This window comes from Haliotis cracherodii, unplaced genomic scaffold (genome assembly GCF_022045235.1).
Source record: "Haliotis cracherodii isolate W230 unplaced genomic scaffold, xgHalCrac1.p SCAF_12, whole genome shotgun sequence".
Lineage (NCBI taxonomy): Eukaryota > Metazoa > Mollusca > Gastropoda > Lepetellida > Haliotidae > Haliotis > Haliotis cracherodii.
Genome location: NW_027266267.1, coordinates 20,268,178 through 20,282,470, shown reverse-complemented (window position 1 = coordinate 20,282,470; position 14,293 = coordinate 20,268,178). Strand labels below are relative to the sequence as shown.

Here is a 14,293-nt window from a genome sequence, read left to right as displayed (position 1 = left end):
GTAGGAAATACTGGATGGGGTTGTGGTTTCATAATACCGAGTTATGACAAGATTTGGAACCATGACCAAAATGTTGACACTTGTGGCATCGTAGCTGATTGGGGACTCTGATATTGAAATAACCTGATTTAATAATCTGTGGAAGGGATGTACGGTCAAGCGTCACGAAATATGTATTTGTGTTCCATGAAACGTTTAATTGTGGTAACAGCCTGGTGTTCCAACTCCATAACGATGTCTTCTTCAAACATGTTGGACAGACAACGAGCCCTGTCACGAACAAAACCTTGACAAGAGTTTAATGTTCTGTGTACAGACACAGCAACCTCAAATTTTTTTAAATGTAGAGAGAGATAAAAGATTAAGAGATTGTTTTCTCCGTGCACCATCCACCGGAAGTGAACCACAATGGAGACGGGTGATATTCTTGATCTCACCGCAAATCCCAGAAACAGCCTTAGATATATAAGGAAGAGAATTATCTGTTGGCTTCCCTTGTTACGTTTCCACCTTTGTTATCCTCTCTTTTGTTGTTCTTAAGGTACATGTTCTCTGCCTCATAGCATTTATTCACCTGATGAACGAGTAAGCATATACTCCGAAACGTTGTGTACCTCATAATAAAGACGTTAAGATCCATAAATTATCTTCCTGATGTGTATCACTTCACAATGCCTTCAAAGATTTGAGCCTTAGATATAGCAAAAGGCTTTAGTTTGATTGGTGGGTTATCAGCAGCCCCAATGACAAGGATCTAGCCCAAGATTCTATATATTGAGAAATATTTCCAGTTGAGTTATCAATTTCCTCTAGATATCTCTTTTGCCAGATTGTTGTAGTGACATAATGAAAGAAAATGATTCTGCACCCCTGCTCCCCACCCTACATCGAGTGTCAACAGTGTTATATTGTACCAGATACCCAAGATGGAACACCAGGGACATAGGGGTCGTATACTCTAGGGGATATGATACGAACAGCTGTATTTGTCTACCAACTCAATGCCCGACTGGCTCAGCCCATGACAAGAAATATGAAGCATACATAAATCGGAGGTCAACAACACCAATTTGGCCCATGAGCCACCACATTCTTGCATTCGTTTCTATGAAATTTATTGCATCAATAATTTGTAGTTAGACACAGACCAAACAAAAACATATAGATAAATCACACGTGTGCATATACAATACCATTGACAGGGCTTGGCATGACCGACCACTATATATCTGGGTGAAGTTATGGTTGAAGTAGTATGATGGGCAGAAGGGACGCGGTTACCTGAACTAGAAATAAAGTAAACCACCAATCTGCTTCATTTACAGATCTGTGTATTAAGATTCAGAGTGACAAACATCTCTCTGCAAGAATGTATGACAAGAGGGATGACTTAAACTTTAATGTTCCTTCAGCTCCAGCCTTTGGTTTTTACATTTCACAACTTTTGAGGTGCAATCGAGCATGACCTTTCTACAGCTTTCAATGAACGTCGTATGACTCTTTCTCAGAAGCTGTTTGATCATTTTTTTTGGTTTGGTTTGTTGTTTAACGCCGCACTCATCAATATTGCAGCTATATGACGGCGGTCTGTAAACAATCGAGTCTGGACCAGACAATTCAGTGATTGACATCATGAGCATCGATCGACGCAATTGGAATACGATGCATCAACCAAGTCAACGAGCCTGACCACCCGATCCCGTTAGTCGCCTTTTACGACAAGCATAGTCACCTTTTATGGCAAGCATGGGTTGCTGAAGACCTATTCTACCCCGGATCTTCACGGGCGTTGATCAAGGTTTCATTCAAGGTCACAGTAAAGTTTTCATTTTTTTAGACTAGACAGTTGAAGAACGTTCTCATGTTTTCTTTCAGGTGAACAATTGACTTGCTTTTGTATGTGTTTGTGCCCCCGGTGGGTCAGGATGTGCTCACCTTCTCGCGAACACTTGGTGTCATCATCACTATTAATTTTGAAAGTGATTAATAAACATATGTTCATGATATAGTCGGAATGTTTACAATTGACTCTGTGTTTGGCAGAGATTTCTGTTTAATGTGGCAAGGGTTTTGTCACATTTATTTGACAAGATAAACAACACTGATGGCATAAATTCGCAAAGATGTGGACTTGAAACAAAACATGGCCCCATAATTACAAAGTAGAAAAATATTTCTATCCTGTTGTTTTGTCGTAAAACATCAAATCATCAGTGGGCATCGCGAGTGTCATGGTGTAACTTTGCACGGAGTAATTTTGGACAAGAGTGTCACTGCCTCAAACGTATTGCTGCAGAGTAATGAAAATGTCCGGCGGAAACGACACAAAACTACTGTTTTAGCTTGACAATATTATCGACCAATGCGAGAGTGTTCACGATCACTCCAATCAAGAGTAAAGATGTATGCCAAACGAACACAATCACCCGCCTAAAACAATGTTGAAATCGCTGTGGATCTTTTGAGAAATGCTAACCAGGCAAATACGTTTGGTGCAATCACAGAATTATTTTCAGTGTTTTACTAACACAGCTGTTATTTATCACAAAACACATTTCCCTCCCTACAGGAGTTAGTATTTGTTGAACGGGAATGAAAACATAGGTCTTGGACGTTTCACACCAACGACGTGGCAGGAAGGCTTTGATAAAAAGATGTTGAATCATGCTGGAATAAGTTCATGAATATTTACTAACTATGATGGTGAGTGACATATTGCTTGCTTTTCATATGCCCTACGTGTAGTGAGGCACACACAATGCTGCTTTCTGGGACACCCTGATCCTGACTATAATGATCAGACAGGGTGGAACCCACTCGGACTTGAAATTTTCGATCAGATAAAAACTGTGATACATTGAGGCAAACGACTACTCAAACCAAAATCATGTAAACCTTTTAAAATACCAAGCTTCCTGGTAGTATTATAGGCTTTCTCCAGATAACAAACATGATACCACTTTTTGTTTTATTACTGTAATCGTGCTAAATGATCAATAGTATTTCTATTTTTTTCCAGAAACAGCATTGAATAGGCATTGGTATTGGCACTACAGTGGCATAGCCACGAAGGAGGAAAATTCCCTGAAGTCCTACTTGGTCAAATATATCTAAAGGGTTCCGAGACATGAGTAATGCATATGCTACAATAGCTGGCAGTGGATCTTGTCATCTCCTTTTGCTGAATCGTGCTAGAATAAGTTCATAAATATGTTACTGACTGTGATGATGAGTGACATATTGCTTGCTTTTTCATATGCCCTACGTGTGGAGGTGTTAAATGGCGTCATGCCGTGTGTGCTATCATGAAATCCCAGGTCGGATCACTCCAATAAGCTCCGCCTCCCGCGAATGAATTAGAACTAACGCATATGCAGCTTTAATCAATATAAAAATCCGGTATCATATTGTGTCAGAGTTGCAGTTGATCACAGACTTGCCTGCTGTTCCTAGTGTTGTTTCCTTGAACAAGATCTCAGCTTGCAAACTGTGATCATGTTCTTGAAGATCTCCGTTCTACTGCATCTTGGTCAATTGGTTCTGACTAATTCGCCGTGCATAAAAGTACGTTTTCAAAGAATACAACAAAGTTTCATGGCGCCTCTTCGACAAACCGGAGCCAGCACTTCTATCGAATGTGGTATCCAATGCATGTCGGAACTTAACTGTGACGCATTTCTATTCACTAAAGCAAATGGAACATGTTCTCTGTTCCATGGCGAGACTGGATCGTCTGCAGGCTGCATTAAAGGACCTTTGTTCAAGAAGTCAAGTATGTAAAACAGAATATCTTTTATTGTTATTATGTTCTGTAGAATATGGACATGCCTGGGTGCATATTAACTGTTTATTTTGGTTGTAGTTTAAAACTGAATAACATCAATCTTGGACACGTCTATTATTACTCTCATAACACGCCTTGTTATCATGACCGCCTCCGTGGTCTAGCGGTAGAGCGGAAGGTCCGGGGTTCGATCCCTGGTCGCGTCATACCAAAAGACGTTAAAAGATGGTACTTGTTGTTACCCTGCCTGGCTCTCGGCATTAAGGGGCTGAAACAAGGACTGGTCGGCTCTGAGTCAGTGTACTGTGTCTGAGTGGGGTATTCATGTTAAACTGCGGCATGGTATCTCAGTGTGCTAGCACAATAAATCGGCATCAGTCGGGACTAGTACAGGCAGTCACACACACACACGTCCATGCACGTCGCTATATAAGTGCAATACTCTTGGACGCGGCGTTAAACCCCATTTCACCTCACCTCACCACCTTGTTATCATAGTCAAAATCCAGTGACTGATATCATGAGCAATGATCTATACAATTGGGATAGCGATCAGCCAAGATATCGAATCTGGCACCCGATCTCGTTACGACAAGCGTAGTCGCCTTTTATGGCAGGCATGGGTTGCTGAAGACCTATTCTAACCAGATCTCTTCACGGGGCAGATGGTGTGTATGGAAATATCAAATACTGTGACGTGACCAAGAACGTTAAAGATGGGCTGGCATTTGGAACAAGCTCCAAAATATCTATACATTTCCCCTAATAGCAAGCGCTTTCAATAGCTTCTGACAGCCAAGGCTTGCTCCTGGCCTTCCTGTAGGACTGTTCTCACTGACAGGAGAAGGGACGACAGGCGGCTGCCTCTTCAAAACCAGACGCCTCTGTCAGAGAGGACTCGTCAGCCTGCTCTTCTGTGAGAAGGAAAACTCCATATTCCCTCAGCCTAGTGGCTTTACCCATTCATGGAAAACGCGTAGGGAAATCTGGAGTCGGAATCTCTGAGGCAGTCTGGGATTGTCACTCATGACCCTTCTAGCAACTCTTGCAATGCTCCTGATAGGAAGCATTACTGGCTTTCCCTTGAATCTATCAGCGACGTGAAGAGAGGGGACCTTCTGCATTTCAACAGCTGGCACCATTCTATCGGTGAACAGCCCAGCTTGATGGGCAAACAACATGGCGTCTGGGGTTACATCTATCGTTGGGAGGAATCATCATATCTCACCAGGCTCAAGCTGGGCAGCTTCCCGCCAGTAAGATGTTGTCCCACCACAGTCCGCCTCTTGTCCCGGGTGCGTGGCGCAAATTGTTCTGACCAGTCTGACCTATGGACTGTAAACGATACACCAGCAAAGACAAGGAAAGAAAGAAATATAACCCCTGTTATCCACAATAAACACTTAAGACTGCACGTGGACATTGCCATGCTGCAGGAAAAAGTCCTGACAGACTCTGACACTGTTAGAGGAACTTCACGTTTTGGCAAGGAAAGGTAGATACCTTTTCACATTCGTCAGGCATGTTAACCCAAAAGAATGTACGTTCCGACCCAATGCTCCCTACATAAGGCAAAGGACGAGTTCTAGGACAAACTCCAGACTTTACATTGTATTTACGTGTTGTTTGCGAAATACTGCAAATGCGCATAAGTGAGTGAGTGAGTGGGTTGGGTTTAACGCCGCTTTTAACAGTATTCCAGTTATATCACGGCGTGTCAGCTTAATGTGGGAGGAAAGCCCGAAGTGATGCAGGTCTCAGACGTTTACCACTTCGGTGAAACCCACGAGCACGGGTATGGTGCTGACAAACCTAGAAACATAATCGGGGTGAACCGGGATTCGAACCCACAATCATAGGTTTCTGGCGTGCCTAAGGGACGCAACTCTGCACAGCGAATCGCGGCGCCTTAGACGACTGGGCCACCCGTGCCCCCAAAAATGCGCATGAGAGAGGCAACATTCCTTTATGCTGTATCGGTTGGGCCACATGCTGTGTTGTTAACTATGATGTCACAAGTGATGTGCAGTTCAAGTCCTAATGGCCACGGTTATTTTTCAAATGTGTTGAAATATTCTTTAAGCGATGATGGTGTGGGAGTGAGTGAGTGAAAATGTTTTTACGCCGCTTTTAGCAATATTCAAGGAATATCACGGCGGGGGACACCAGAAATGGGCTTCACACATTGTACCCATGTCGGGAATCGAACCCGGGTTTTCGGCGTGCAAGCGAACGCTTTAACCAGTAGGCTACCCGGCCGCCCCTGATGGTGTGGGAAAAGGACGAAATGGCAATGTGAAATGTTATGGGAAACCATGAAATTCGCTCATGTAGATGATCGGTCCGATTTCTTTTCTGGGAATATGCTGGGAAAAAAATGATAAAATAAATTGTATGATGTACATATTGCATGTTCTGAAAATATTGTTATGGTGCACAGGAATTATTTCCAGCATATGCATGTTTTTCATACCGTATTCGACGTAATAAGCGCCCAGCTCTAATAAGCGCCCACGGCGATATTTGCTAGTTTAGTGGCCAGTGAACAATCCCAATTAGCACTTCTTCCAAGTGATCAATGTACACAAGACTTATTTATTCGTGTATAATACGTGTTATATGCACCCTTAATTATGGGCAATAAAATTCTGGAAAAAAAATATCTGTCGTATGTTAACATTTCAGGCTGTCAGCATAAACCACGAAATTTACTATCTTTCAACTCTGGTTTAATTTATTTTTAATATTCTAATAAGAGCCCATATTTCTAATTTTGAGAAGGCACTGGGCGCTTATTACGTAAAGTACGGTATATGAATACCATTATCTTTGTTTATTTGGGTTGGGAAATATGTCAGGCTTCCGAGGAGGGGGCAGATGGGGGCATATATCAGGCAACCATTGACACGAACTGTTTGTATTTGTCATGGAAACCAGTGTGTATTACAAATATTTATCTGCAGATGCTGTTACAATGCAAACTCACAAAAATGTTCGACTTGTTCCGGGGCCACAAGCAGGTCGTCTTGAGATTAAGTACCAGTCTACATGGGGAACAGTGTGTGACGACGGATTCACTGATGTAGAAGCCAGAGTTGTCTGTAGAGAACTTGGATTGCCCTCGTGAGTATATTAGGACACCCAACATTGTAATTATCTATTAATGTTAACCTGTATCAAAAACGGGTATATTCAATCAGCACAAAAAGCGCAAAAGTGTTTTATATGTATATTATATATATCAAATAAATAATCAACGGATGAACGAATACTCAAAATTGGCGAACATCATTGTCATTGTATTGTCATTAACCTATGTGCCCATAGGACACACATGGAACATGGCACAGTAGATTAGGTTATCTGAGCTCAGTATCTTGTATGACTGACATTAGAGTCCAAAACTGACTGGCATCGTCGTCCCATGGAAATACTGTGGCCCTGAGGAAAGTTCGCCAACTCTGCATGCATTGCTTGTGGTTTCTTTGATTGTTGACCCGTGACAAAATATTCCGGGGTAGAGGTCTTCAGCAACCCGTGCTTGCCGTAAAGGGTGACTATGCTTGTCGTAAAAGGCGACTAACGGGATCGGGTGGTCAGGCTCGCTGACTTGGTTGATGCATCTCATCGATCCCAATTGCGTGGATCGATGCTCATGATATGAATCACTGGATTGTCTGGTCCAGACTCGATTATTTACAGACCGCCGTCATATAGCTGGAATATTGCTGAGTGCGGCGTTAAACAACAAAACAACCAACCAAATCTTTGGTTGTAGCTGACGTGTTCGCAGTCGTTGATCCAGTGCATCTGATACATGTTCGATTGGGTATAAATCTGGAGATATGGAGGGCCTTGGCCAGACCTGAATGTCCTGGTTCCTGCGAAAGGCTGTCAATCTTGCCTCCGTGAGAGGTCGGGCGTTGTCTTGTTGGAAAATGACGTTCACTTGTTACATGATTGGAAGGACGTGTGTCTGAATAATCCGTGTAACGTTGTGCCGTTGTATTCCCCAGAACTTGGTCCAAGTTTGTTCTACCAGTGTAGGAGTGCCCACATCATCAAGCTACCACCCCCAAATTCGTCCACTTCTGCATGCAGTTTTGTGCACAACGTTCCCCGCGACGCCTGTAAACGCGACATCTACCATCCGCACGGCGAAGCATAAAACGCGACTCGTCATAAAACCAAACCTGTCTCCATCGTAGTTATAACGATACTCTTATGACCTTGGCACCATTGACATTGCAGTCGACGATGCAGGTCCATTAAAATGACACCTCCAACTGCTCGTCTAGCGCGAATACCTCCAGCACATTAACAGTTCCTCGTGAAGATTCCGGGGTAGAATAGGTCTTCAGCAACTCATGCTTGCCGTAAAAGGTGACTATACTTGTCGTAAAAGGCAACTAGCGGGATCGGGTGGTCAGGCTCGCTGACTTGGTTGATGCATGTCATCGATCCCAATTGCATGGGTCGATGCTCATGATATTAATCACTGGATTGTCTGGTCCAGACTCGATTATTTACAGACCGCCGTCATATAGCTGGAATATTGCTGAGTGCGGCGTTAAACAAGAAACCAACAACCAATCCTCGTTGTCTGAGCTCATGTCGAGGTCGCCGTGGTGGTTCTTTCACTTTCAAGTGACGTAGGTGTATGAATCCCGTGCTCTAGAGGTGATACGTGGTCGACCGGATCTGGGAAGGTGCCATGTTGTCACGTGTGTCTGATAATGGTTTCACAGTCTTGTAATGTTCTTGGTTCAACGTGGCAAAACCTGGCTACAGCTAAAGGTGATTCTCCTATTTACAATCAGCAATATTGGCATTGTTGCGTTTGGCTTCCGTCAGTCGTAGCATGTTTTCTCTGTTCACTTGCTGTAAGATTGTGATGGCATGCAAATGAAATCCCATTTTTGTAATAGTCCAACAATTGATGTTGCACGTGGATGTCAGGTTGGTGTGTTCCTGCGCCAGGCTCTCACGTGGTTGTGTTTTTTATAAAAAAAAATTCCATCTTCTCACCAAACTTCTGCAGAACTTCCTTCTTTCCACATAAATCAATCCCAATCCATGTAGAAATGACCAATTCATTTTTGGAATCAATCTGTCACTTTTGCCTTTCTTTTTATGTTGTGTCTCGACAAAGGTTCAGGAAATACCCAGTAAACGACGCAGTTTCCAAAACTAACATAACACTGGCAATAAATGGTCTCTTGCGGTATTATATAAAGTTACACGTGTCCACCTCTGCAAGAAGGGAAGGACTCGGAACAAATATGGTTTAATGGGAAAGATAATTTATCCCAAAATAGTTGTTTTGAGGTGGTGTGAGGTGAAATGGGGTTTAACGTCGCGTCTAATATTATTGCACTTATATAGCGACGTGCATGTACGTGTGTGTGTTTGTGTGGATTCTTGTACTAGTCCGGACTTATGTCGATTTATAGTGCTAGCTCACTGAGATACCATGCCGCATTTTAACATGAATACTCCACTCAGACACATTATACTGACTCCGAGCCGACCAGTCCTTGTTTTAGCCCTTTAGTGCCAAGCGCCAGACAGGGTAACAACAAGTACCATCTTTTAACGTCTTTTGGTATGACGATGTCGGGGATCGAACCCCGGACCTTCCGCTCTCCGGGAGGACGCTCTACCACTAGACCACGTGGTTGTTTTGAGAAACAGTTAGGAACATTGTTGTCATTCGGGGGGACGGAAAGCCCAGTCGTCTAAGGCACCGCAATTCACTGTGCAGTGCAGGCCAGAAACCCTTGATCGTGGGTTCGAATCTAGGTTCGCCCAGATTTTATTTCCAGGTGTGGCAGCATACCCGGGCTCGTGGGTTCACCGAAGTGGTAAACGTCCTAGACCTGCATCACTTCGGGCTTTCCTACCACATTAAACTGACACGCCGTGATATAACTGGAATGAAGTTCAAAGCAGTTCAAACTCACTTTTGTCATTCAACTACACACATAACGATTTATAAGATTTTACACATGTTTTTCATAAGAGTGGAAGGTGTGATTTTCCTATTACGATCAGTGGCAAAATTTAGGCATGCTGTGTGCTGATGTAACACAACTCATCGTTCATCGAAACACTGGTAACAGACCCATTGGCATATTTGCTATCAGTAACAGTAAACAGTAAACGTCAAGTTCGATATCATCGATCTGAGCCCAGCTAGTAACATTTAATATAAGCAGGGCAACACTGTTAACATAAAGCACTCTATTAAGACACGTTTTATATGTCACAGACTTCTTAGATGGATGATAGCTGTACTAAAATGACAGTAAACTTCAATAAACACTGTATAGGGCGTTGTTACCCTCAGTAGTCAGTCATAAGAAAAAGGTCTAACCAGTTTTACAACATTCGTATACATATTTCCAGAGGGAACGCAGTGCATAAGCCTCTAGCTCACTATGGTGAAGGAAGTGGCCCAATCCTACTGACTGACGTTCAGTGTGTTGGGAACGAGACATTTCTGAGCCAGTGTAGTCACCAACCATGGGGCACTCACAACTGTTTACATAGTGAAGACGTCGGCGTCCTCTGTCAGTAACTGTCAAGTGACATCACCAGCATACAAAGAAACAGATGACGCTCTAAGGGTAACTCGATAACCAACTAGCTGAAATGGTATACAAGGAACGATACAGAATTGCAATACTGGTCACGATGACAGAATGGAGTAGTGCAGTTCCGGTGTTCTGTGTTTGAGTCTATTCCAAATCTGTATGCTGCTGATCTGACGTATATAAAGATGTAAAAAGGCTCTTGTTGACTTGTTTCTCTGAACGCGAGATGACTGCTCCAATTGGCCACACCATTATATTTGTTTGTTCCCTTGCTGTTTAACGCCGCACGCAGCAGGTTCCCAGCTTTATGACGACGGCCTGTACACATACGAACGTGGACCAGAGAATCCATTTCAGTGAAATTGTGAGCAAAGGTCCACGTCGACGTGGTTGGCACGCCATCAACCAGGTCACGGAACTTGACCACCTGATCGCCTTGTCCAACCAGTTTAGGTTGGTGGGGACATATTCTAACCCGGATTCCCCATGGGGAGGGTGCAAAAGAGATTCAGTTGCCACATTACTCTTAATCTTGATAGCGATCTAATAGACGACGCATAACCTTCCTCAGTCCTCCAACTTTCACCAACACTATAGATACACGAATAAATTCACGAATGATGCAAGAAAGCGAAACCTGCAACCACTATGGTATGGTTCCATACTTGAATGCATAGTAATGTTCAAAAGTGGTTGTACAATAATATATTATATGCGACAGCAATACACTCCTTATAAAACGACTAAATACAAACAATAATGAGAAATTAACAATATGTAACAACTGGTGGCTAAAACAAGAAATGGTTAGTGAGTGAGTGAGTGAGTGAGTGAGTGAGTCTAACGCCACTTTGAACAGTTTTTTTCAGTCATATAACGGTGTTGATGTTTTGTTATCTTGTTTCCTGTTTAACGCAGCACTCAGCAATTTTCCAGCTGTATGACGGCAGTCTGTAAATATTCGAGTCTGAACCAGACAATTGCGTGATTGACATCATGACCATCGATCCACGTAATTGAAATACGATGACATGCCTCATCCAAGTTAGCGAGCCTGCCCGCCTGATCCCGTTAGCCGCCTCTTACGACAAGCATAGTCACCTTTGACGGCAAGCATGGGTTGCTGAAGACCTATTCTAACCCGGATCTTCACCAATGGTGATATATCAGATACAATGATAATTGAAGTTGGACGTTAAGTTTGCAGTGTTTCGGTGACTGGTTCAGCCTTGTAACGTTTTCATGACGTTCATACTGTTTTGGTCGAATCCAATTTTCAAGTGTATACCCCATGGACCCTTGCGTGGTGATCTACCTTCAGTCGTTGGCGATCTATAGCCTGTTTTTATGTTGTATTGTCACCTGTTAATATATTTTTACATGCTCTCTGACTAGTTTTATGAAAATCTGTGATATTCTAGTTATTCTACTGCCCTTCGTTGGTAGAATTTTATACAGTTTAAAATATATTGTTAATGTCAAATTTTGTTTCGTCACGATATGGCTGAAATATTGCCGATGTGACGTTAAACTTTAACTCACTCACTCACTCACTTCAAGTGTATACTTACTTTTCCCCAACAGCTCAGATAAAACATAAATTTGTTAATAATACCTATATTATTGCAAACAACATATCTATATTAACACTATGCTACGAATATGTATCATGACTAGCCATAATAAATGAATTATTAAAAAATAAGTATAACCTCAAACCACCAGAGCCTAATATTTATTCACACGAGAAATAAAAAAACAAAACATATTACAAAGATTACGACATAAGTCGGCGAATTTGATAATACTGTGTACGGTTTCATTGTAGCCATCATTGTAAGGATCTGTTAATATTCGATTCTGAACCAGACAGTCAAGTGATAACAATGCTGTATCATATACAAAATCCTCTATTAGATAAACACCTGCAGCCCTTCAAATACACTCAGTTGGTGCAACAAACAGAAAACGGCAATAACGTTATTGGGCCTTGATGAATCTGCCCAATACAATAATAAGTAATCCACCACCATAAGGAGTTGATAAGTTACAGGTAATCCAGGATAAGTTGAACCTACTCACAAAACGCGTTTGACACAAGTAGGCGGTTCACATAATTTGGGCAAACATGTTTGGTTTGTTGCAGGTAGAGAGTGTGTACGCACGTTCTACACGTGCAAGACATATCGATGAAACTGACTAAGCTCCCGTGAGCACACGTGATGCTCATGAGCCCATTAAGAGATCGGTGTGACAAGTCGATTCCAGAATTCTCTGAACGTCGTTTGATAGAAGTTAAATACAAACAAATACCAGTAAATATGTCAAAGTTATGCATGGCCAAACCCTACATTCTCAGGTTCGAGCGATATTACGTTTACAGTAACAATCACATGGGATTGATTAAGGAGTGGGTCATTGAGTCAAATATCACTAGGAAAGTATCAAGCTCCACAATCATTAGATGAAAGACATGACACTATTCATTATTGCTCTCAGGAGTTAAAAACAGTATTCTGTTTATTACAGTAGATTCCCTTCATTGTAACAATACTTCTCAATAATTGTTCTCTATGCAAAATTGGCGTCACCGTCTTGACAGTCATCACATCAGCACTTACTATTATGATCTACTGAACTTTCCACTGGAACTTGTTGTCAGCCGAGGCAGGACACGCATATATCCATCCTACTACTTGTCGTGGACCGCGAGCCTCCCCTTTCTTCACAATGGTACGCGCCATTGCGCGGACCCAATACAAAGTCATTCGGGGTTAATTATAACTGACAGGCCACAACACAACTTATCCTGGCTTACCAATAGTTCAATACAATTGTAAATATTTCCAGCTCTACACAAGCACAATAAGTTGATAAATAAAGTCATTACACTAATAAATAGTCCACCTTTAAACAATTATGATAAGTAATTAAATTCAAACAGTTATAAATATTCCACCACAAAACAAACATAAGTTGATAAATAATATATAATGAACATTATCATGTGGAAAAAACCCACATAGATATGGACGGTATGCTATATTGTTCCAAATGAATAATTGAAAGCTACAATATCCTTTCTATATTCATAAGAAATCTCTGCCTAAAGAAGAGTCGATTGTATGATCCCGACTGTACCATGAGCATGTGTTCATGAATCATCATGAAATAGTGATGAAATTAGGTGTTCAGCATCAACGACACGATGGGGTAATTATTGTGAAAAGGAACACAATAATCCCGCAATACACTCCTTATAAAACGACTAAATACAAACAATAATGAGAAATTAACAATATGTTACAAATGGTGGCTAAAACAAGAAATGGTTAGTGAGTGAGTGAGTGAGTGAGTGAGTCTAACGCCACTTTGAACAGTTTTTTTTAGTCATATAACAGTGTTGATGTTTTGTTATCTTGTTTCCTGTTTAACGCAACACTCAGCAATTTTCCAGCTGTATGACGGCAGTCTGTAAATATTCGAGTCTGAACCAGACAATTGCGTGATTGACATCATGACCATCGATCCACGTAATTGAAATACGATGACATGCCTCATCCAAGTTAGCGAGCCTGCCCGCCTGATCCCGTTAGCCGCCTCTTACGACAAGCATAGTCACCTTTGACGGCAAGCATGGGTTGCTGAAGACCTATTCTAACCCGGATCTTCACCAATGGTGATGTATCAGATACAATGATAATTGAAGTTGGACCTTAAGTTTGCAGTGTTTCGGTGACTGGTTCAGCCTTGTAACGTTTTCATGACGTTCATAATGTTTTGGTCGAATCCAATTTTCAAGTGTATACTTACTTTTCCCCAACAGCTCAGATAAAACATAAATTTGTTAATAATACCTATATTATTGCAAACAACATATCTATATTAACACTATGCTACGAATATGTATCAT

The 14,293-nt window shown here is 41.9% G+C and overlaps 1 protein-coding gene across 1 annotated transcript; it reads left to right on the top strand.

Annotated features, from left to right (window-relative positions):
• The first annotated feature begins 3,495 nt into the window (after positions 1-3,495).
• Positions 3,496-10,364, top strand: LOC139458239 (macrophage scavenger receptor types I and II-like). The gene is made up of 3 exons (XM_071239608.1): positions 3,496-3,772; positions 6,748-6,907; positions 10,193-10,364. Exons 1-3 carry the CDS (start codon positions 3,496-3,498, stop codon positions 10,362-10,364), a joined length of 609 nt encoding a protein of 202 aa, XP_071095709.1.
• The last annotated feature ends 3,929 nt before the right edge of the window (positions 10,365-14,293 follow it).

Coding starts and splice junctions, on each gene's coding strand:
- LOC139458239 (XM_071239608.1), top strand. CDS start 3,496: ATGTTCTTGAAGATCTCCGTTCTACTGCATCTTGGTCAATTGGTTCTG. Junction 3,773..6,747: donor ACCTTTGTTCAAGAAGTCAA/GTATGTAAAACA, acceptor ATTTATCTGCAG/ATGCTGTTACAATGCAAACT. Junction 6,908..10,192: donor AGAGAACTTGGATTGCCCTC/GTGAGTATATTA, acceptor ACATATTTCCAG/AGGGAACGCAGTGCATAAGC.